This window comes from Trichechus manatus, unplaced genomic scaffold (assembly GCF_000243295.1).
Source record: "Trichechus manatus latirostris isolate Lorelei unplaced genomic scaffold, TriManLat1.0 scaffold00137, whole genome shotgun sequence".
Classification (NCBI taxonomy): domain Eukaryota; kingdom Metazoa; phylum Chordata; class Mammalia; order Sirenia; family Trichechidae; genus Trichechus; species Trichechus manatus.
Genome location: NW_004444073.1, coordinates 6,738,364 through 6,761,492, shown reverse-complemented (window position 1 = coordinate 6,761,492; position 23,129 = coordinate 6,738,364). Strand labels below are relative to the sequence as shown.

At 40.5% G+C, this 23,129-nt stretch overlaps 1 protein-coding gene across 1 annotated transcript in view; it reads left to right on the top strand.

The window, feature by feature from the left end:
- ITPRID1 (ITPR interacting domain containing 1) overlaps positions 1-23,129 on the top strand; it is a 112,092-nt gene that overhangs the window by 3,182 nt on the left and 85,781 nt on the right. Inside the window, 4 exon segments of the mRNA XM_004385336.1 lie at positions 9,872-9,923; positions 13,990-14,076; positions 17,253-17,455; positions 20,810-21,384. Of these exon segments, the coding sequence (XP_004385393.2) occupies positions 9,872-9,923; positions 13,990-14,076; positions 17,253-17,455; positions 20,810-21,384 (917 nt within the window).

Here is a 23,129-nt window from a genome sequence, read left to right as displayed (position 1 = left end):
CACTTAAGAAATACAGCCAGCATTTCACGTGCCCCTGACGTTTCATCTCCTCTGGGTCATGATGTGAGGCCTGACACTGGCGCTGGTGTCGTCAGTAACTATGCAAAGCTCCACTCCCCAGAAATTAAAGACATATCATGGCCTTCCTTCTCTGAGTCAAGTCAATGAACTGTAAAGGCACAGACATGAAGTAAAGACCTGAAGGCAAGAAAGATTATCAACATGGCTCTGAGATCAGAAAAGTACCGTTTCATTTTGCCAGGTTCTTTATCTTCAGCAAGCATGTTAATAACAAAGGAATGGCTTCTTACAGGTTTGATTGAGCCTTCACTTTTACAAGGCCCTTTCTCGTCTATCATACTCTGAACTCAGTAACCTGTGTCGTAGCAAGGCTGGTTCTCAATTTTGTTTTACAGATGAAGAATCTGGGGCATAGAGTGGTCAAGTGCCATGATTTGCGGTTACAGCTGGTTGGAGGCAGGAGGGGGAACTCGAGGCCCAGGCATTCTGTTAGCCCCGCCGTGTGCTGAGATAGACACACAGCGAGGTTTGGGAAGCCGAGCACCACACTGGAGAGTGTGGAGCTAGGATGCTACCAATAACTGGTGACCTAAAGGCCACGGTAAGGGATGTAGGGAGAAAAAACTGTGTGGAAATGAAAAATAAATAAAGAGGAGAGAGAAGTCGCTGCTAGGGAAAAAAAAAAAATTCTGTCCAACCTCATAACATGCTGATATGATGTAGAGTGGTATGTTCATTTCTTAGAGCTGCCATTACGAATTACCACAAACTTGGTGGCTTAAAACAACAAAATTCTATTCCTCACTGTTCCAGAGGCTAGAAGTCTGAAGTCAAGGTGTTGTCAGGGTCAAGTACTCTCCAAAGGCTAGAGGAAGAATCCTTCCTTGTCTCTTCCTGCTCCTGATGGTTACTGGCAATCCTTACAGTTCCTTGGCTTGTAGCTGCATCTCTCTAATCTCTGCTCCTGTCTTCACATGACACCTTTTCCCCGTGGATCTGTGTTCTCTCTTCTTATAAGGACACCAATCATTGGATTTAGGGACCACTTAATCTAGTATGACCTCATCTTAACTAATTACATCTGCCAAGACCCTATTTGCAAAGAAGGTCACATTTTGAGGTTCTGGGTAGACATGAATTTTGAGGTGACTATTGAACCCAGTACAAGTGGAATTCATTCTGAGTCTGGTTTTTCTCACTGATCGTGTCACAGGCTTTATACATTAAGCTGCAGATTAACTCCTCTGAGTGATCACCAACTTTACAGGCAAGCACGTTTGATTCTAGGTTTGGGCTCAAGCTTCCCATAACCACAAACATAATAGAACATTCAGAACCTTACGAGGGTCAAACATGGTGCTAAAGAGACCAAGGAAATAGGACTGTTAGCGTCTCTCTTCCAAGGCTGCTGACTCATTCTTAATCCCACATACTATCAGGAAGCTTTGTAGAAGAAAGCCTGGAGAGAATAGCTGGTTTGTGGCAAACTCATTCCCTGTACTGGAGAACAAATTAAACCTCAGTACTCTCTGACTTTGAGAGTGCCTTGTCATTATATTCCAAAGATACACATACAATGAATGCATGTTCCAACATGTAGGTTTATAGAACACGCACTTGTTTGACAAAACGTACAAGCATAATAGCAATTATGCTTGGAACATGCTTTGGACATGCTGTTGAGAAAACTAGAACTAACTGATTTTTGTAGTTAACTAATTACATTTCATCTTAATTTACATCTTACTATAGCAAAGAGATAGTTATGCCAACAATATGCTTGCTATCATTGACTATTTGAAGGGTGGTTAATCATCTGTCCTTTTTTATTTTTAGATATTTCTTCTCTAAACCCCAGGCAGGTCCCAAAAGAGTAAACTTATAACTTTTCATAAAGAATTTATTAAAAAATAATAACTTACAAATCAAATTATAAATTTTGTGGTCTATGTTGTAAGAAAAGGTGAAAGTAAATTCAATTAAACATAATAAATGTTCCCCTAATGCTTGTCGAAAGAAGGCATTCAGAGCAAGCAACTGTGCTGGATTACAAAGATGAAGAAAATAAGGCTTCTGCTCCCAAGAATGTAATTGTGACTTCCCAGGACCATTACAGTCTGAATATAACCTATACCATCTCTTCTACAAGGCCCTCTAGTCATATCCTCTCTCATTACATCCCTAGTTCATTATCTTTCTTCAACTCTTCTTGTCTTAAAGCCTTTCCCGTTCTGTTCTTCTTTCACTTTTCCTCTGAGGTCTGACCCAAGTCCCATCTTCTCTGTAAGGCCCGTCCTGACTTCTCCAGCACGGAGAAACTCAGTCTCTCTTTTGAACACCAGTAACATCCGTTAGGTTTCTGGGCGGTGCAAATGATTTGCTCTCATCTACCAACCAAAATGTTGGCAGTTCAAACCCACCCAGGGTGCCATGGAAGAAAGACCTGATGATCTGCTTCTACAAAAATTATAGCCAAGAAAACCCTATGGGGCACTGTTCTATTCTGTAACCCATGGGATTCTCCATGAGTCAGAATCAACTCGAAGACAATGGGTTTTGTTCTTGTTGTTGTTGTTGACAGCCGGCATGTGTTCTACCCATGAACCCTTGGCCTGTGCTGCCTCAGATTATTATAGATATGATCTGTCTCACTAACAAAATTGCAAACTCCACTGGGGCAGGAACCATGTCTAAATCATCTGATTTCATGAAAGCTTGTCAGTAAAAAGATCGTAGTAAAACTGGTTCATAAGGAAGATGATGTAGTGAGACTGGGAAATCATCACAGGTAGGACTGGAGATGGGCAATGAGAGGAGAACATAGCTTTGAACAAAGAAAAAGGAAAGCAAGAAAATTTCATTTGGTGAAAGCAATAGGAACTTGAACAAAGGCACAGAAATGAGAAGAAAACTAAATGTGTACAGGAAAACGTACAAAAGGTGGTCAGACCAGAAAAGTGGTTTCAGACCACGGAGCAATGGTGGAATTGTTTGTGTGTGTGTGTGTGTGTGTGTGCGTGTGTGTGTGTTAAATTGAGTGTGGCCAAATTACAAATTACCTTAAAATCCAGCAAGAGGGAATCACACTTGATGTCATAGGACAGAGATGGCAAGAAAGTGGCATCTCATGTCAGAACATATCAAATGGATAAGTAGTTATAACCGTGATGTGGGCTGAGCAAACATTTGAAGTCATATCTTTGTTCTCCTGGAAGGAAGGTCACGAGTAATTAGTGATAACTTAGGTGCAGCATTGGGGAATTGAAGCAAGTGTGTTAGACATTTACCATGTCTATTGTAATGACTTAGGTAAGCTTTTTGAGAAGAGGAATGATAGATTCCACTGTTTAAACTGGCGATGGGATGAAGGTACACACATTGGCCTGAGGTGATGAGGGCTTGGGCTGGGGCTCAGCAGTGGAATGAAGAAGAGCCAACAGCATCTGGAAAACGAAGAGCTATCTGGGTGACAAAGAGCAAAGTATTACAGTTGGCTTTAATATTTTGAGCCTAGGTATACCAGAGAATGTAGGAGGCTCTATTTTGTAAGAGATGTGTTCATAATTGTCCATCTGAGACAAATAAGCACTGATTATTGCCTATGCTCAGTGCCCTGGTCATGCAGGAGTTAAATATACAGAAAGCTGCAAAATGCTATTATTTTAGAGCCCTGTGAAAATGTAATTTGATTAGTCTATTGGACGATATTCCAAAGAACCAAATGTCTTCCATGAATCAGTCAGAAATGCTTAGGAAAACCAAAATAAAAAATGCTTTCTAAGCCAATAAAGGTGCTAATTAGTGCCTTCTGCATATCTAGCTGCATATTCTCCAGTAATACATTTTGCGGGGTTAAGTGTGGTGTCTGCTGCTTCAGATGGCAGAAGTCCACCTAACAGTAGGGAGGGTGGCTGGAGACTCAAGTATATAGAAGGGAATCAGAGCTGGCGTTTTAACCCAGGGAATAGCGTGTATTGAGTAGACCAGGGGAAGTTGTTTTCTCACTTGGGTTCTCCTCCAAACCAACCCTTAGGCAATTTGGGGATAGTAGGGCCTTAGAAGGAGCCCTGGGTGCTACAAATGGTTAAGCACTAGACAACTAACAGAAAGGCTGGTGGTTGAAACCCACCCAGAAGTGCCTCAGCAGAAAGGCCTGGCCATCTATTTCTGAAAGTCACAGCCTTGAAAATTCTGTGGAGTGCAGTTTTACTCTGACACTCAAGAGGTTGCTCTAAGTCAGAATCAACTCAGCAGCAACTGATTTGTGTTGTCCATTAGTTTTTTATAGAGCTTAGAAGGAATCCCAGGGTGGTGCAAATGGTTAACACACAGGGCTGCCAACTGAAAGGTTGGAGGTTCAAGTCCACCCAAGGTGTCTGAGAAGAAAGGCTTGATGATCCACTTCTGAAAAATCAGCCACTGAAAGCCCTATGGAGCACAGTTCTGCTCTCACACACATGGAGTCGCTATGAGTCTTAGTCGACTTGATGGCAACTGGCTTAAGGCCTTAGAAAAAATACAATATAGTGTTTTCTTTCCCTCCCCCAGTGCTTTCAGAGAGTAAAATCTAGTTCTAAAAACCTAAGCAGGGTATACTGGAAGGAAAAAAGACATGGAGAAAATATTAGCAACTAGAGCAACAAGTGTGGAACTGAGGAGGGCTTAGTGAGAAACCCTGTAGTGTAGTGGTTAAGAGCTATGGTTGCTAACCAAAAGGTCAGCAGTTTGAATCCACCAGGTGCTCACTGGAAACCGTATGGGGCAGTTCTACTCTGTCGTGTAGAGTTGCTATGAGTCGGAATTGACTCGACAGCAATGGGTTTGGTTTTTTTTTTTTTGGTTTTAGCGAGCAGGGCTTCATGCAGAATACAGGTAAATCTATGAAGCTCCCACCTTCTACCTGCGGAGCCTCAAGACCGTGCCTGCAGAAGCTTGGGGAAAATTCTGGGTAACAGGAGCAGTCTGTTTGTCCCATTATGGCATTCTCTGGGCTTGAAATCCTTGCGAAGTTAGCAAACTCAAACACTTTCCATGGCCAGGCTGGAAACCACTAATGAGTGAGGCGCGCAGGATAGGGGCTGTGGAGAATTGTAGAGCACATCGTCTCTGACAGATTGCTGCCCTGAAGAGAACTGGGGGTTGCTGCTGGATCTCCCAAGTTGTGAGGACGTCTAGGAATCCCAGTGCCTGTGAGAGCTGGCACACCGTGGGCCCCAAGTTTGTGCTCTCGATTCAGGTTCATTGTTGAAACAGGAAAGGAAAGCAAGGACCAGGCCCTGGCACACTTGCTTTAGGCTCCAAGGAGTTTACCTTGGAAAAAAAAAAAACCTCCAGCAGGCAAATAATAATTTCACACTAGCCTATGAGTCGGATTCGACTCAATGGCAACAGGTTTGGTTTGAGTTTTGTGCAAAAATCTCAGTTGTCTGAATCTAAATGCTGGAAAGGCCTATAGCTGCTTCTGCAGCATCAAGTAAACACCAGAGTAGATTTCCACTCATGGTAACTAAAACTATGCTCCATGGGGTTTTCAAGCCTGTGACCTTTCATAAGCAGATTGCCGGGCCATCTTCTAAGATGCTTTTGGGTGAGTTTGAACTGCCAACCTTTTGGTTCGTAGTTGAGTGCTTAACCGTCTGTGCCACCCACAGGCTCCCAAACACCCAGAAATGCTGTGAAAATACCACCAGGTCTTTCAGGGTCTAGGGAGCCAGGGAATGCAGAATGGAAATCAAGCAGCAAAACTAATCAGTTTTTAATAATTTTATGAATCAGGTTTATCTGTGAGTTAAAATACATCTCACAAAATTGAAGCTTGGCAGTAGAGCGGCCTGTATGTCTAAATGTATTGGATGTAAACAGACATTTGTGACATTTTAAATAAGATCAAGAAGAAAAAAATAAAAGAGCCTAGTAAAGGTTGCAAAAACTTGCAGTATGCCAATGAGAGTGGGATTCTGGGTCACCGGTACAAGTTGCTGTCAAGTTGGCCCCAACTTATGGTGAGCTCATGAGTGTCAGAGTATAGCTGTGCTCCTTAGGGTTTTCAATGGCTGAATTTTTTGGAAGTAGATTGCTAGGCCTTTATCCAGAGGCCTTCTGGGTGGACTTGAACTGCCAACCTTTTGGTAGCAGCCGAGCGCGTTAACTATTGGCATCACCCAGGGACTCCAGGATTCTATGGTGGGAGGATCAAACATTCCTCCCAACCCTAATTGTCAGCGATGGTGGGCCTCAGAGGAAGCTGCATGGAGGAAAGTAAGAAGGCCCTTCTCTTCAGCTGGTGCTAAAACTGTGTAAGGCTTTCCTATGTGCTGTCAGACCAGAACACCCTCCATTGTGACTGAGCCTGTCCCCTTTGCACACTCCTGAGAAAACACATTATCCTTAGGGACTTCTTTTCCTTTGGGAGGCCACTCTTATTTCGTGGAACCAGATGGCTCCTGAATAACACTAGCAGGGCTGAAGGTGTGGCCCAGGGAGTATGAGCACTAGAATCCCATGAAGAGGCCCTGGGTGAAGGGCTACAGATTTTTCTGGATGGCTAGATTTTCTGCAGTGTTAGAATTTTTGAAAACTCATCAAGGCTGAGTTAGCTCTTCTCATCAATATCTAAAATTGATCATTTCCCCTCTGACAGTTTGAGCAATTCACTGTGACCACAATGTCGGTCTCTTGACCCAGACTGTACGCATTCATTCACGCCCAGAGAAATAACAGACAACAGAAGAAACTGAAGCAAGGAGTAAGAGTGATGGCACTGGCGGAGTAAACAACCAAATGTCCTAGAATCGTGGGATGTTTTAGGAGAGGAGAGGCGCTCAAAAACTCTCCAGAATTCTCCAGATTAGCTACACCAGGCACAAATAGAGCCTTCCTATGTAAACTATACGCAAAGCAGTGGATGGAGCTGGTGGTGGGGACAACCGAAAAATTTTGCTTAAAATAATAAATATTTCTTTTACCTTCCATTTTGCACAGCTTATTATTTATTTCATCATGACATTAAGTCATTACCACATGATTTCTAAAGATTATACTGTGCTCGCATCCATAACATGATTAATAAGGTGGCAAATGGGTTTTCTCTCATGTGACAACTTCAATCAATTGACAGTAGCTTCATTAATTTGAGAAGCTCTGAGACTGGGTAGAATTCAGTGAGCAAGATGCTGCAGTGGATTAGCAATGCCTGCCTAGAGGAGAGACTTGTGCATTGAATAGAGGGATCGATACTTTTCGAACTCTACATCCTAGAAGGGCCTCGTGGGGTGAAGGAAAAACTGAATGGGAGACTACTTCATCCAGAACAGCTCCCTTTTTATCTACTTACATTGTTAGAATTTTGCGAAAGATTTCATGTGGTTGTGGGATTCCTTTACTAAACTGAAAGTTTTGAACGTACTAGTGCAAAGGGTTAAAACGACTGTTTCTAAGTATATTGCTGAGTTGGTGCATGAGTTTGAATCAAATATTTTATCTTACCTTCCGTGAATATTTGTCATCAGATGTTGCATAGGAAACTTAAGAAATGTCACAGTGTATCATGATAATGATTATTCACCTTAATATTCTATCTTTGTGGTTCCTTGGAATGTTATGAAGCAGTATATATTTTCTTCAAGTTATTAAAGTCTAAAATCAAGATACATACCTCCAAATTACTCTACTTTTCTCAAAAACCACTCCAGAGTTTACCCTAAACAAACAAAGAATGGCACATAAGCTTTATCTCACGTGATAATTCTAATAAGTTGTTAGTGGCTTTCCTGATGATTCTGAGAGCCTGTCTACATTTGATGGAGAAATGATGCAATTGATTAATGGGAGCAAGATTGGGAGTGGTAGCACGGAGGGCATACAGAGCCCTACTGTGTGTTTAAACCTTTAAAGTAGACTTATATGCTTCACCTTATATGACTCTTTTGGAAATAGAGTTCCATTTGCTCTGTAGGACAGACATTTCTTGTATCTTATATTACTACCGCTTTTAAGGAGTAGTTGTCCATTTCGGGCTTAGTTAAGAATTCGTTCTTCACTCACACCTCAATAATGTATCTCCAGTTTTTACCTTTTGAGATCAGTAGTCCTTTTCCATTTAGCAGAGTCACTGAGCCTTTTAAAAATCTGCTGAAAACTATGGGTAATCCTGTTTATGACTCCAGCATTTGGCATTCATAGAGAAGCTCACAGATACCTTGAGGTGTGTACATAGACCCCAGTCCTGACAAGAGCCCTGGCTCGCAGGCTGAAGAGCCTTTTATTATTTTCAGGCTTCTTTCATCCTGTTTCAATTATTTCAGGCTTGTTTTTCTGAGTTTTTGCAATCTTTATTATTTCCCTTATGGTGAAAATCTTCATATTCTCATAGAAGTGCAGGAGGACAATACTTTCTGGTTTTATACAAGTCACACATTTGCACTAGGAGAGCAAATGTGAACCTTCTGAGAAACTTGCCCATATTCTCAACTTTTCCCTCTGCAGGGTTTGCTGCAATGTTACATCATGACACAGAGTCTGAATACTGCAACTGCTTTAATGAACTTCTGACGTCCAGTATTTCTCTCCTCTAATCTGTCCTTAAGGAGCCCTGCTTCAACAGTGGTTAGGTGCCCAGCTGCTAATGAGAGGTTGGTTGTTCAAACCCACCAGCCACTCCATGGAAAAAAGATGTGGCATTCTGCTTCCATAAAGGTTACACCCTTGGAAACCCTATGGAGCAGTTCTACTCTGTCCTATAGGGACGCTATGAGTCAAAATCTACTTGACAGCAATGGGTTTGGTTTTGGCTTGAATCTGTCCTTAGCACCACTACCGGTCAAATGGATCTTCAACATCATCTTTATCACATTTACTTATTTGCTTAAAAACCTTTTATGGTTTTCCATTTTCTTACATATACATATAAATTCTTCTTTCTGGCTTTCAAACAAGCTTCACAACATTCTGTTTGGCAGAGTGGTGTTAGAAAAAGAACCAAAGAAACAACAACAACAAAATAAAATAGGTTGTGGCATCCTACAAGCCATGGGAAATTTATTTAATTTCTGTGAGACTCCATTTTTTCCCTCTGTGAAATGGGAATTGATAATACCTACTTCATGGATTTCTTATAAGAATTAAAGCGAGACTGTACGCGTAACATGCTTAGCACAGGGCTTCTCACAAAGTAAGTGATAGATAAACAGTAACTACTCTGGCAGCAATTAATAATAAAGATAATAAAAAAACTCCTGGATCTGCTATTTTTAATGTTGTGATTATGGGCTCACTTCTTAACTTCAACGAGTCTTAGCTTTCTTATCTGAAAAATGAGAATAGTTCCTAAATTATAAAGTTGTTGTAAGGATTAAATGATAGAAATGAACTGAAGATGCTCAATAAATGATGGGTCCTTCATGTATTCTTTTGCCTGTCCCAGCCCTTGCACCCCAACTTTATGTACCATGAGATGCCATCCCCAAAAGCCCTATGATTATATCATATGACAAACCAGCCCTATCATTGTGCTTTGCACTTGCTAGAGACACCTTACTTTCTCTTCTTTCTCAGTAATACCTCTTTTCTATCCATCAAATTCTGCCCATTCTTAAAACTCCTAGACAAGTACCACCTCCTCCATGACACCTTTACTGACTACTTCATTAGTCACTAGCTTCACTGAATAAGTTCTACATTTCTTCAAGTGCTTGTCATGCAATTCAGCCGTTAATTATATTCTGTCTTGTATCTCATGCCTATGTGCCCTTGGGTGTGGAAATCAATCCCATGTTGGTTCATCTGGGGGATGAGAAAATCTTCCATGAGTCAAAAGAAAATTAACTCTCCCCCCTCCCTTTCGTCGTTACAGTTTCTTTGCATGAACAAGGAATGGTTCAGATGACTGTGGAAGTCTACATGAGGTACGTGGCAGAATCCATGTTATTTCACTCCAGCGTTCTACAGCCACATCTTTGATAAATGAAATAGAAGTGAGGGAGTTTGTTAATAATACTGTATATCTTGGGATCTTGTGAAAGGCCACTGGTTTAACCACAGTGCCTAGAATGTTTTCACTAGCCTGGAAAGAAATAGAGGTTCTTTAAATGTTATAAAGGAGTGAGCAGATTAAATCAACAAATGCTGACTTGGAGAGAAATGTAACTAGAACATATACACAAACACCATTTTACTATAATTCAACTGTTCTTAAGGGCCTGTTCATACAATAAAACCAAAACCAAACCCGTTGCCGTGAAGTCAATTCTGATTCATAGTGACCCTGTAGAACAGAGTAGAACTGCCCCATAGAGTTTCCAAGGAGTGCCTGGTGGATTCGAACTGCTGATCTTTCGGTTAGCAGCCATAGCTCTCATTCACTACACCACCAGGGTTTCCATTCATACAATAGTGACATTCATAATTTCATATTGCCAGTGTTATCATGACATTTTGCCGGGCATTAATACACACATTTTCCAATGTTAGGGAGAAAGTAGTGAGAGTATCTTAGTAGAAGGATAGAGTAGGTCTCAAAGTGTGGTCCCTGGAACAGCATCAGCAGCATCACCTGGGAACTTGATAGAATGCAAATTCCCAGGCTCCACCCCCTACACACTGAATCAGAAAATGTGGAGATAGGGTTGAGAAATCTGGGCTTTTGCAAGGCTTTCGGATGATCCTAATGCATACTCTCATTTAAGAACCACTGGAATAGATGATGAGCTCTTTGAGGCTGAGGACTGTGCTTCCTGTGCTCCAGTCACCATTGCATTTTAAGGCCCAGTACCCTAATCAGTTCCTGTGGAGTTGATTCAGACTCATGACGACCGTATTAGGACCAAGTAGAATGGCCCCATAGGGTTTCCAAGGCTGTAATCTTTAGGAAAACAGACTGCCACATCTTTCTCCTGTGGAGAGGCAGGTGGGTTCAAACTGCCGACCTCTCGGTTAGCAGCCGAGCACTTTAACCACTGCACCACCAGGGATCCTTAGGGCCCAGCACAGTGCCTGGCAAATAATGAGTATGGAAATATTTTTAGATAATTGAATTGAATTAAACTACTTAAGCCCCATAAGCAGATAACACAAAACACAAGGAATACATAGAAAAATCTTTAGATTATACCAACCAAATAAAGACTAAAATGGAGTGTTGCTGTTTATTTGGTTACTCTGTGTGATATAATCAGCAAATTCATATAGCTCAGGAACAAAAGTCCTTTGTACCGTGTGGAGATTGCACTGAGAGGGAAGACAGTTCACAAAATGCTGGGATCGAAGTTCTTTCTTAACACTTTCGGGAATGACAGGTGGTTCTTGATTGGTCTGGATGTAGTTCCAAAGAGATCTGTATTCATTTTACATTTTTCCTTATCCAGTTCCACTGCATTATGACAGTGGTTGTCAATCCTGTCCCTAGCTACACATTAGAATCACCTGGGGAGCTTTTGAGAAATGCAGAGGCATGGAGCCCTCTTCCAGAGGCTCTGATCCTGTAAGTTTGGAATGAGGCCTGGGCCTCAGCAACCCAGGTGATCCTGATATGCAGCCAGGGCTGAGAAACAGTAGCTTGACTGCATGGAACTGGGTTGTTGGAAGTGTGGGATTTCACTGAGGATTTTATGTTGTTCTCCTTTGCACTTTCAAGCACCATATTTTAAAAGAGAATTGTATGGAGATATGTTCATCAATCCAACAATCATGAGTAAGAAATGTAAAATCCTGACTGGACCATCCCATTGCTATTAGGAGTTCTTTGGTCATTTTCACCAAAGTAGTCAACTTGGAATTCTAAAGGCTTAAGTGAGGGGGGAAAGGGGACATGAGTCCCTCCATGGCTTGTAGAAGATGGAGAAATTGGACAATTGGAGGGGAAAAGGCCTTTTCCATCCTCTCTTTTCTACCTATACAGTTTGTTAAATGCCTTATATTTCCCAATCAAAAGCAATAGGTCTACTGTAGTCACAACTGACCCCTTGAACTTGATATTAACTTGTCGGGTTATCATGCTTCATGAATCTTTCTAAAGGAAAGCATTCAGTAGCTTTTACTACAGGAAAAAGTTAAATTTTCTCATTTTTCAGGTGAAGATACTAAAAACCTGTGGGGTAAAATGACTTATCCAAAGTCTCATAGCCAGGTTGTGGCAAAGCTAGGACTTAACCCCCCTGGCATCTCCTCCAGTATTCTGAAAGAGGCATAATCCAATCCAGTAGATTCTCTCTCCATTAAGCTGCCGAATCTGTGACTTGCCAAGAGCTGCTAAGAAACTAATTTTGTAAAGTTCCATTAAAACATCAGTGTCATTATCCACTGCTATCTTGCCAAATCTGTTTATGACATTTAGATGTGAAGAGGAGGGAGAGAAAGGAAGAGAATGGAAGACAACCAGGGAGAGAGGATGAGAAGAAAATCAGCAGTACGTACGAGAAGGCCCATGAGTGAACTCAAATGTCTGTGTATAGACGCAAGTAAGCTTAGCCTGAAATGTTTAAAACAGGATATAATTCTAACAACTTGAAAATAAAATATGCAGTCAGTATAGTAACCCTCTTACTCCTACCAGTTCACACTAAAATGCTATTTGTCTTCATTTTTCTCTTAATGGATTGGGTTTTTGTTGGTTTCTTTGCTACTCATAGAATCATAGAGCTAGAAGGGACCACAAAATCTCCCAGACATCTCTCTCATTTTGTTGAAGAGGACAGTGAAAGACAGGTTCAACGACTCGTTCCTGCTCTCATGGCTTGATTGGACATGTGACTACACATGGATTCTCCCTGATCCAAGGCCAGGGCTGTTTCTGGGCAACTCTTCTGAAGATTAACTAACTGCAAAAGTAGGGTGTGACCTCAAACCCAGAATGAAAAAGGAATTACGGTAGGCTGAATACAAATGGAGGGAGGAAATAAGTGAAAGGATATCTTCAACCTCTAATGAGGATTCCCACCAAGCTCAATTGTCTGTAAACGCCAGAGTTTTTATTATTCAGAGACATGTACTTTCTCAGCCTTAATGTAAAGAAAGCAATTGAAAAAAGAAGAGGCAGGGCCCAGCTCTTCTTACTAAATGTGGACAGGACTAAGGCAAATTCAGTAGCCCAAGCAGGTTTTAAAGAGAGCCCCCAGATAACTTGGTCTCCTTGGGAAGACTGATATCTTCTTTGTAGTCTTTGATAAATTCCAATTTTATGCCAACTGGCTGTTCTATTTAATGGGACTAGATCTGATCCCTGGTACATCTGAGCTATGTGAAACTGAACTGTATTATAACAGAGTTCTTTTCTATGTGGAAGCACTTCAAAATGATTTGCAAACGATAGTGGTGATGGTTGCACAGCGTGGCGAACGTAATTAATGTCATTAAATTGTTTATGTAAAAATGTTTGAAATGGCAGATGTTTTGTTACATATATTTTTTTAAAAATGTAATTCAGGCCTATGTGACTAGACTGACACTGGTTTTTGTGGCAAAGAAGTTTGTTTCCATTGCAAATGGATGGGTGACCACAGGAGCCCCGGAGACGACACTTAGAGATTGTTAGCCATGCAGTATGAAATCCTTCCGCATTATGAGAATTAACGTGGGGTCACTTCAGTGGCTGCTCACTATACCTTTTTCATCACATAATTGTAACTTCTTCCCAAAAGTTGGTGCCTAGCAAAGCTGTATTCCTGAAAGGTTCCCCAATGATTTGCCATCTGTCAAAAGTGAGACATTCTGTCACCTTTATAAGGAGCACTAGCGGGGCACCTAACACCTAAATGCTCTCACCTTCTGTACCACAACGCTCTCGAAAAGAGGAGCAGTTCCTCAGCTGCCGTCACCCTCTTACTCAGGGGCGTGTCCGCTGTGGAATTAATAGAAACTAAGAGGAAATGCAAATGTGTGCTCTGGAAGGGAAAGATTCACAATGACCTCCCAGGGGACTATCTAAATCAACACATTTCATCGTTGGTATTTTCCTGGTATTTTTCCCCACTGTAGATCTCTGCATCAGCTTTCAGAAACGCCTACCCTATCCAGAGGGACCAATTTCAACTCTTGCCTTTCTGCTGCAAGTATACCACAAAGGTATGTGATTTCCAGGCACTTGTCAACCAGAGAAATCATTCTGTGGAACAATGGATTTCATGAAATTATAAATAGGCACTTGAGAAATATTTGGTGAATGAATGGATGAGAGAATGAATAAAGGATTTCTAACCTCCAACTTGCAGGAGCAAAATAAAAGAGTCAATGAAATTGGAAACAAGCTAGATATCTGTCTGTCAATAAGCATATGGCCAAATAAATTATTGATCAATCCATTTTATGGAATTCTATACAGCAAAAAAAGGAATAGGTAGAGGTATACATACTAACACAGAAAGCTCTTAAAGTCATGTTTTTGAGGTAAAAAATACAGAAAGATACACATAGTAACATAGTATGTTACTATCTATAACGCAAACAAGTAAACGCTATAAAGCGTGTGTATGTAATTGCATAGAAAAATATCTGGAAGGATTCACATAAATTTAGCAGGAAGGGAATCTGAATTAGTGGGGGTTATGGCCAAAGCGGAGAGGAACCCTGGCAATGCAATGGTTAAGCATTCAGCTGCTAATGGAAAGGTTAGCGGTTCAAATCCACCAGCCGCTCTGTGGGAGAAAGCTGAGGCAGTCTCCTTCCATAAAGATTACAGCGCTGGAAACCCTAGGAGGCCATTCTGCTCTGACTTACAGGGTCTCTGTGAGTCAGAATCGACTCAGTGGCAAAGGGTTTGGGTTTTTTTGTTTGTTTGTTTGGTTTTTGTTTATGGCCAAAGGGGAAGATAGCCTTAAGTGTAATACTGTAATTTTTCAACAAAGTGAGTGTATTTTACATATTTCTTGCATAACTAAATATAAATAAAAAGAGTTAATAATACCAAAATTATGTTTAATGACAAATCAATCAATAATTACATTCTTGGCCGTGAGACTGTGAGCCTTGGAAGACAGGGACTATGTCTTTGTTTATTTTTGTACCTTTGGTGTTTAGCACAGAGCCCAGAACGTGACAGATGTTCAATAAATATTTGTATAAACATGTAGAATAAAAATTAGTACAATGAGGTTGATATAATAATAGATTAAATCATTGAGGAAGAATTTAGATTTCTCACAAGAAATTTTTTCTCCATTAAGCCTCTTTAATACTAAGGTGCGTGTCAGGGTAATGAAGTAATATGGCATCTTCAATCGTCCAGTTAATTCCAATGATTCAGATGTCCAAGCTGAGCCATTTAAGCCCCACAGTAAGGGTTTCTGGACTACCTTTTCTTCCTTGATGATATCAGGAGGCAAAGCACCAGATCCCTATGTCATGTTAGATTGTGTGAATGTGATGCTGGGTGGTGTCTGATAAGTGGGCCTGCCCATTGAGATGATAGGTGGCTGCTGTTGATTGATTAAGTAAACAAATTGTAATTATTAAAAAAAAAAAAACCCGTTGCCATTGAGTCTATTCCAACTCATAGTGACCCTATAAGAAAGAGTAGAACTGCCTCATAGAGTTTCCAAGGAGCACCTGGTGGATTTGAACTGCTGACCTTTTGGTTAACAGCCGTAGCACTTAACCACTACACCACTAGGGCCAGAGTCATGAAAGTAAAATTATCTAAGTTATTTCAAATAAGCACATTGATATCACGTATAAAGTAAAGGCAAAGGCAAACCACAACAAAAGAGCTGAACAGATCTAGTAAAACTTGATAAAAAGTTCTGATTCCCACAGAGTCCATGAGTTTTAAAAGATCAATAGCCTAGTAACAGAAGAGAAGTTCAGTAATTGGGAAATAAGTTGTTATATATAAATGTAAATTTCAGATAACTGATGTTTATCGTTTTAAGTGCCCTAACTGAATAAAACAATTTGACAAAAGCATTGCTTGTTTCTCAGCAAAGTCCCCACCAAAAAAAAAAAAAAACACAAAAGTACAGGACACATTTTAACCCTACCTATCTAGGTACAAATATTATTTGTAAACATCAGTCTTTATAATCTGCACTTAGTGATCTGTATAGTTGAGGATGCCCCAGATCGATGCTCTTTAAAAATATTCTTCTTTGAGTCACTGTTTTATGGCTTTTTCCCATTTCCGTCCTTGCCAACAACCCCCGTTTCTTTGTAGTAGTTCGTGCACTGCCTCTGACTGCTGCCCCACAATCTTTCTGCCCTATGTAATTTAACAAACGTCACCCTGGTGGCATAGTGGTTAAGAGTTTGGCTGCTAACCAAAAGGTTGGCAGTTCAAATCCACCAGGCTCTCTTTGGAAACTCTATGGAGCAGTTTTACTCTGTACTATAGGGTCACTGTGAGTCAGAATTGACTCGACGGCAATGAGGCTAGTTTGGTTTTTTGCTTTATTGTGAAATGGAAAACCAGATAAATAAGTTCATTGGTATCACATGTAAAGTAAAGGCAAATGGTCCCTGAGTAGGGGTCAAGGGACTATCCTTTAAGTAAGTATGTATTTGTTTTTGTTGTTAGTTCCATTGAGTTGGCTCCGACTCATGGTGACCCCATGTACAACAGAGTGAAATGTTGCCTGCTCCTGCACCATCTTCACTATTGTTGGTATGATGGAGTACATTGTACTGCTGCGTATTTTGAGCGCCTTCTGATGTAGGGGGCTCAGCTTCTATATTGGACAATATTCTGTTGTGATCCATAGGGTTTTCATTGGCTAATTTTTGGAAGTAGATCACCAGGCCTTTCTTTGTAGTCTGTCTTAGTCTGGAAGCTCTTCTGAAACCTATCCACTATGGGTGACCTGCTGGTATTTGAAATAACAATGGCATAGCCTCCAGCATCATAGCAACATGTTAGCCCCCACACTATGAAAAACCAACAGAGTATATATTGTTGCTGTTGTTGTATGCCATCAAGTTGATTCTGACTCATAGCAACCTTATAGGATGAGTAAAAATGGCCTATAGGGTTTCCTAAGGTATAGTATTTACAGGAGCAGGTCATTTCTCCTGCTGAGTGACTTATGGGTTCAAACCTTTGACCTTTCAGTTAGCATAGCAGCTGAGCACTTAACCATTACACCACCTGGGTTCTTTTAGGCTATATAGATTAGTAAACTCACCAACTGTTTGTCTATTCGGGCCCTTCTTTCACTCAATTTCTGCAAGATTAGGTGGTTAAGCCGACTAGAAAAATGACTTCTGTTTAAGTGAACTGTTACTGGATAAAGATATTCCTATTTTTATTGCAGCATTCCTGAATGGCTGGAATTTAGGAAAATAGATCCTGTGGAGATTCTCTTGGATCTGGGGTTTGGTGCTGATGAGCCAGACATCTGCACACAAATCCCGACCAGGTTCTTTGGTTATAGCTCTGCAGCCAAAGGAATCAACATCCGCGTGTTTCTTGAAGCTCAAAAGCAGCGGATGGACTTTGAGAATCTTAGCCTGTATGGTAAGTGAGGACTGCGTGGTATTCACATCCCAGCAATGGCAGTGTATGGCCAGATTGACTTTAATCACAGGGCATGGTGGTACTACGAGACACCCTAAGGGATCGCCTGTATTCCAGACATACTCTTCTATATCTCCATATGTAGTATCAATCCGATTTCCTCTTGGTAATCAGCATCAATCACACCAGCCAATATGATAACTCTCTTCTTTGCCTCTTGATCCAGAGGCATAAGGAGCCCAAAGTGGCCAAGTGGCATTCTTAACTTCCAGTTCAATGGAATCAGTGATGTGTCTCCAGGTAGGAGCATTCCTCCCTTTGGAACTAGGACCTCTAGACCTACAGAGCATAGGGTTGTGGGGACAGGAAGCAAAAATTTTGCGAGTGGGTCACTAGGGGTTCTGTCGTACCTCCAGATTTGTGGAATAACTATGCCTAAATTTTATAGTGAACTTGGTCGGTGCATTGGTTAAGTCCTCAGCTGCTAACCAAAAGGTTAGTAGTTCGAACTCACTTTCTCCATTGGAGAAAGATTTGGCAGTCTGCATCCATAAAGATTACAGCCTTGGAAACCCTATGAGGCAGCCTACCCTGTCCTATAGGGTCCTATGAGCTGGAATCGACTCGATGGCAACAGATCTTTTTTTTTTTCTTTTTTAATTGTACTTTAGATGAAGGCTTACAGAACAAATAGTTTCTCATTAAACAGTTAGTACACATATTGTTTTATGACAATGGTTAACAACCCCACGACATGTCAACACTGTCCCTTCTCAAGCTTGGGTTCCCTATTAGCACTTTCCTGTCCCCTCCTACCTTCTAGTCCTCGTCCCTGGACTGTTGTACCCCATTAGTCTTGTTTTGTTTTATGGGGCTGTCTAATCGTTGGCTGAACAGTGAACCTCGGGAGTGACTTCATTACTGAGGTAAAACGGTGTCCGGGAGCCATGCTCTTGGGGTTTCTCCAGTCTCTGTCAGGCCAGTAAATCTGGTCTTTTTCACAACAGATCTTTTTAAACCTTATAGTTATCATGAATGCTGCTATTTTTCACCAACTTGTGGTTAATGAAATACTTTTCTCTAGAACATTACTAAGGATGTTGTTGGAGCGTGTGTATTGTGCTCAAATAATTTGGTGGAAAGATGCAAGTTAAGCAGGTTTATTTAATTCAGAATTTATTTACTATGCTAAGGTGAACTGTCACTATACTAAAGGGAATACAGTGCAGTATTTTCAAAATCAGTTAAATGCGTAATTCCTTTTGGGGGAGCATTGAAGAACATCTCTTCCATGGAACAGAGCATGAGGAATTCTGTTTCTGAAATCATTTTTTTTAATAAATAAATTCACCAAAAGGAAAAGTCAACTGAGATGAAGTGTTTTTCTCAAAAGTTCACAGGAATTTTTCATTTTAGTTTCTGTCTCCCCTGTTTTTGTCATTATGTGGGTGAAACGAGTCTCAGAAGCACAACTCTGAGATTTTTGTAAAAGAGTATACAACCCCGAAGGTGTTACAATGTAGTGTTTCTTTATTCTTTAGAAGAAATCAACATTTTCCTTTGTGATCGCCTCTTCCAAATAGCACAGAAATACAAGTTCTTTGATCAATTCTTTATTTGGGGAAAGTAATAATGCTAACATTTAAGAAGTGTTTGGGCTGATCTGTGAAGTAAAGAAATGAAATTAACACATGGATTATGAAGGAACCAGGACTTGGTCTCTGCTCCTGTGGTTGCCCGCCCACTCTTGCTTCCACCACTTATATTGTGCTGATAGTTACCAATGCACTTTTTGATTCAAAAAAGCTAAGGAGGTCAAATGTAAAACAAGCAATAATAAAATTAGTTGGCTTGTCAAAAGATAGACTGGAAAATTATGTCTCATTCAAAGTCAATACAAAATGTTCAAACTTAGAGGAATGAAAATCAATTGGTCCATTGTTCAGCCTATCCAGAGGCAAAAAAAAAGCAAAACACTCATCTAACACTTCAGACTATTTTGTTTCCAATTGACTGAGCCAATTAAATTGATAGGTTTTGTTTTAGTCTGAGTATAAAAATATGCAATGGATATAAGACAATCATAAAAGCTGAATTATGATTCAATTGTACCCTCTGGCTCACCAGAGATATTTATTTTCAACCTTGTCAGAATTTAGGGGAAAGATGTAATCAGAATTCTTCTTCTGAAAACATCCAGTACCCAAGAATTCCTAAAGGTCTTGAAAGAGTATCACAACTCTCTGTGAGAAACCCATCACATTTTGAGACGAGAAGAATGGTCGGTCAGTATTTTCCCCTTCAGGTGAAGGAACAGGTGGTCTTAAGGACACACCCATGGAAGTGTCAATAGTGTTGCTCTGATGGTGCAAACACCAGGACAGAGGACAGTATCCTTACCCATCTACCTTGTCCTTGACCATTGCTGAGTGATGCAAACTTGAATACTATCGTTGGGATTGAGAGAAGGTTGTGCAACAAAAACAAAGTATTCTGTTTTTATTACGTTAGTTATAATAGCTTGAGATGTCAAAAATTTCTTTCACCATTTTTTTCCCAAACTGGCAATGTGTTCCCATATTAGCCCTTGCTGAATTCAGTCTTTCTCATATGCTCATTAAGTCAATATTTATGTTGTACTTAAATAATGGAGGCCAAATCAACCAGAAAGGCTTACAAGTTGAGAAACTGGTTTGGCTTGATGTTCCCAATGGATACATAGGCTATACATTATTACTGTTATTTTCCAGATGAAGAAACTGACTATTTACTATGCAACTGGCATAGGGCTAAGCACTGTATACCTATTGATTCATTTACTCTGTGGTCATAGTGACCGGTTAATAAACTGGATTTGAATCTAGGTCTTTTGACCCCATATGCCATGATCTCTCCACACATCAGATGACTGTATAGATGGAGATGATGGAGATGATGAGGTTATCTACAGCGTAAAGCTGTGGAAGAATACCAAAGTTCGCCTCGTGAAAGAGCTGGGTTTACTCTTTTACATTTAGTTTTATATACATAAATATATAGATTTTCCCATGTCTACAGCTTTATAGATTAGCACATATAAAAATTATAAGCATATAGTAATCTATATAGTTATGTGTCTTTAAAATATAAAAGGCATTTGCTTTCCCTGTAATACAGTGATATCTCATTGTGTGGGGGAAATTATCACCGTAATAGCAGTGGTCTGTACTGAGCAAAATTTGAGTTTCAGGAGCTTAAGGTCTTTCTCTTCTTAAAAAGCACATATTTTAACCAACCTCTTCAGTATAGACTGCATTAATGCAGATTAATTGAAAATAGTCAGTCTAAGAATTTTGTGTTCCTTGTATTGTTTAGGATGTTTTCGACAGCTGGAAATCCTGGACCGTGTGACCAATGCCTTCTCATCTTTGCTGAATGATGTTAACATCCTACAGAACAAAGCAAAAGAGAAAAATGGAGGAAAGAGTGCAGAAAAAGTCCCATGGAGTGGGGCCAAAGAGCATCAGAGAAGAACGGGTGAACTTTTAAGAAGAGCTTCCAAACAGAGCATAAGGAGGGATTGTAAGCCAGAAAAGCTGGAGTCATTAAAGCTGAAGGATGAATTTTTCATCCAGTCTGTAAAGACAGAGGAGTGTGAAGCAGAGTTACCAGAGACGGCAAACAACCATGACCAAAATCATTCACCTCCTTTGACAGAGCACCAATCTCTCCAAGCTTGTGGTGACTCACTACCTTGCCAGCCTCCCCAAGCTCTTCTGCAAAAGAGGAGACCTCTCTCATCCAGGCTGGCCCGGAACACTCTACTTTCCAGCGTGTCTGATGGGCCAATCAAGGCCGAAACTCAAAAGGAGAACTCAGTTCAGAGTAACAAATTCGAAAACTTGTCTCATCTTTCAGGTGCAGCCCTGGACTCATTTGAAATGGAAGAGGTCAGTGTTGTCCCTATGTGTCTAATCTCCTAATAGAAGTAACCTGCACCAAGCCACACTTTGCCTTCCAGCCCTCGTTTAGCCACTCCATCTTGTAGCCTATTCTCATTCAGTCTTGTTTTTCTACAACTCTTGTTTGATCTAGGACATTTAAGGTCATTCTAGTTCCTTCAATGGGAAATAAACTGGTATGAAAGCAGCCTTTGCTTTCTCCTATTCCTTTTCTTTTCCCTGCTCACAAATGACTCTACAGGTCTTTCTGTTTTTTTTTTTAAATAATATTTTACTGTATTTTCTGTGAAAGTTTACACAGCAAATTAGGTTCCCATTTAACAATTACTAGGCAAATTGTTCAATGACATTGGTTACATTTTTTGCAGTGTGTCAACATTTTCATTAATTCCATTCTGGATGTTTCGTCTCCAGTAATCTTGTTTCCCTGTTCCCTTACCCTTTCATCTTTGCTTTAGAGTAACTGTTGACCATTTGGTCTCATATAGATGATTTTTTAAAGACTGTTACTCACTGGTAATAGTCTTTATTTTATGAGCCAATCCGTTATTTAGCTAAAAGGCGACCTCAGTGGGTAGTTTCTGTTCAAGGTTTACGGAGTATCTCACGGCAATAGTCTCGGACAGTTCTCTAGTCTCAATTGGTCCAATAAGTCTGGACTTTTTAAGAATTTGAGTTCTAGTTCATGCTTTTCTCCCCTTTTATCAGGAGCCATCTATTGTGGCCCTGATCAGGACGATTGTTAGTGGTAGCCAGGCGCCATCTAGTTCTTCTAGTCTCAGAGTAGATGAGATAACGTGGTTCGTGTAGACTGTTAGTCTTGTAGACTAGTTTTAATACTGAGGGTGTTAGTATTTGTTTGCTTTGGGATTTATTGATATTCACATAACTCGATTCCCATTTCAGGCATATTCTCTACTTATTCATCCCCACCTTTATTACTCACACTTATCTTCACCTGCATTTAGATAACAGCCCCACATGTACTTTTCAGTCTTTTTTGGTTTTTGATCCAAAAAAATACATACACATTCCTGCCATTTCTCTATTCAGATAGCAGCTAGGTACAGAAAGTACAGAAGAGAAAAGAAAAAATTTCCCTTTCGTCTATATTATCCAAAGATAAGGCAGGATATTTATATACAAATCCCAAGGTGGGGCCCCACCTTTTCATTGAGCTCTCCACCTGCTGGATGCATGGTGGGCCCTGGGCCTTTAAGGGAGCCCCAGTGCAGTTGCAGAAGTGAGCACAGAAACCAATAACATGGTAGGGACAGGGACAACCCTACAGATATACTTTTATGGAACTATCGTGACATGTTTAGGGTATCTGGGGAGCAAGAGAAGAGTTCTTAATGCAGCCTAGGGGCTGAGAATATCAACGAACATATGAGTAGTGAGCTTACCCATAATAAGAGTTGATTATGCTTATTGGTAGTATCCCCCAACCTACAAAGATATAAAAATTGCCTCCAAAATATAGCTGTTAGTGGCCTTAATAACCGTGTGTCTGTGTGTGTATGTATATGTACATATATACGGAATATTTGTACATATATCGTTGTTTGGTATCATCAAGTTGATTTTGACTCATAGTGACCCCACGAGACAGGCTAAAATTGCCCCATAGGATTTTCTAGACTGTAATCTTTACCAAAGCAGATCACCAGGCCTTTCTCTAGCAGAGCCACTGCATGAGTTCAAACCTCCAACCTTTCGGTTAACAGCTGAGA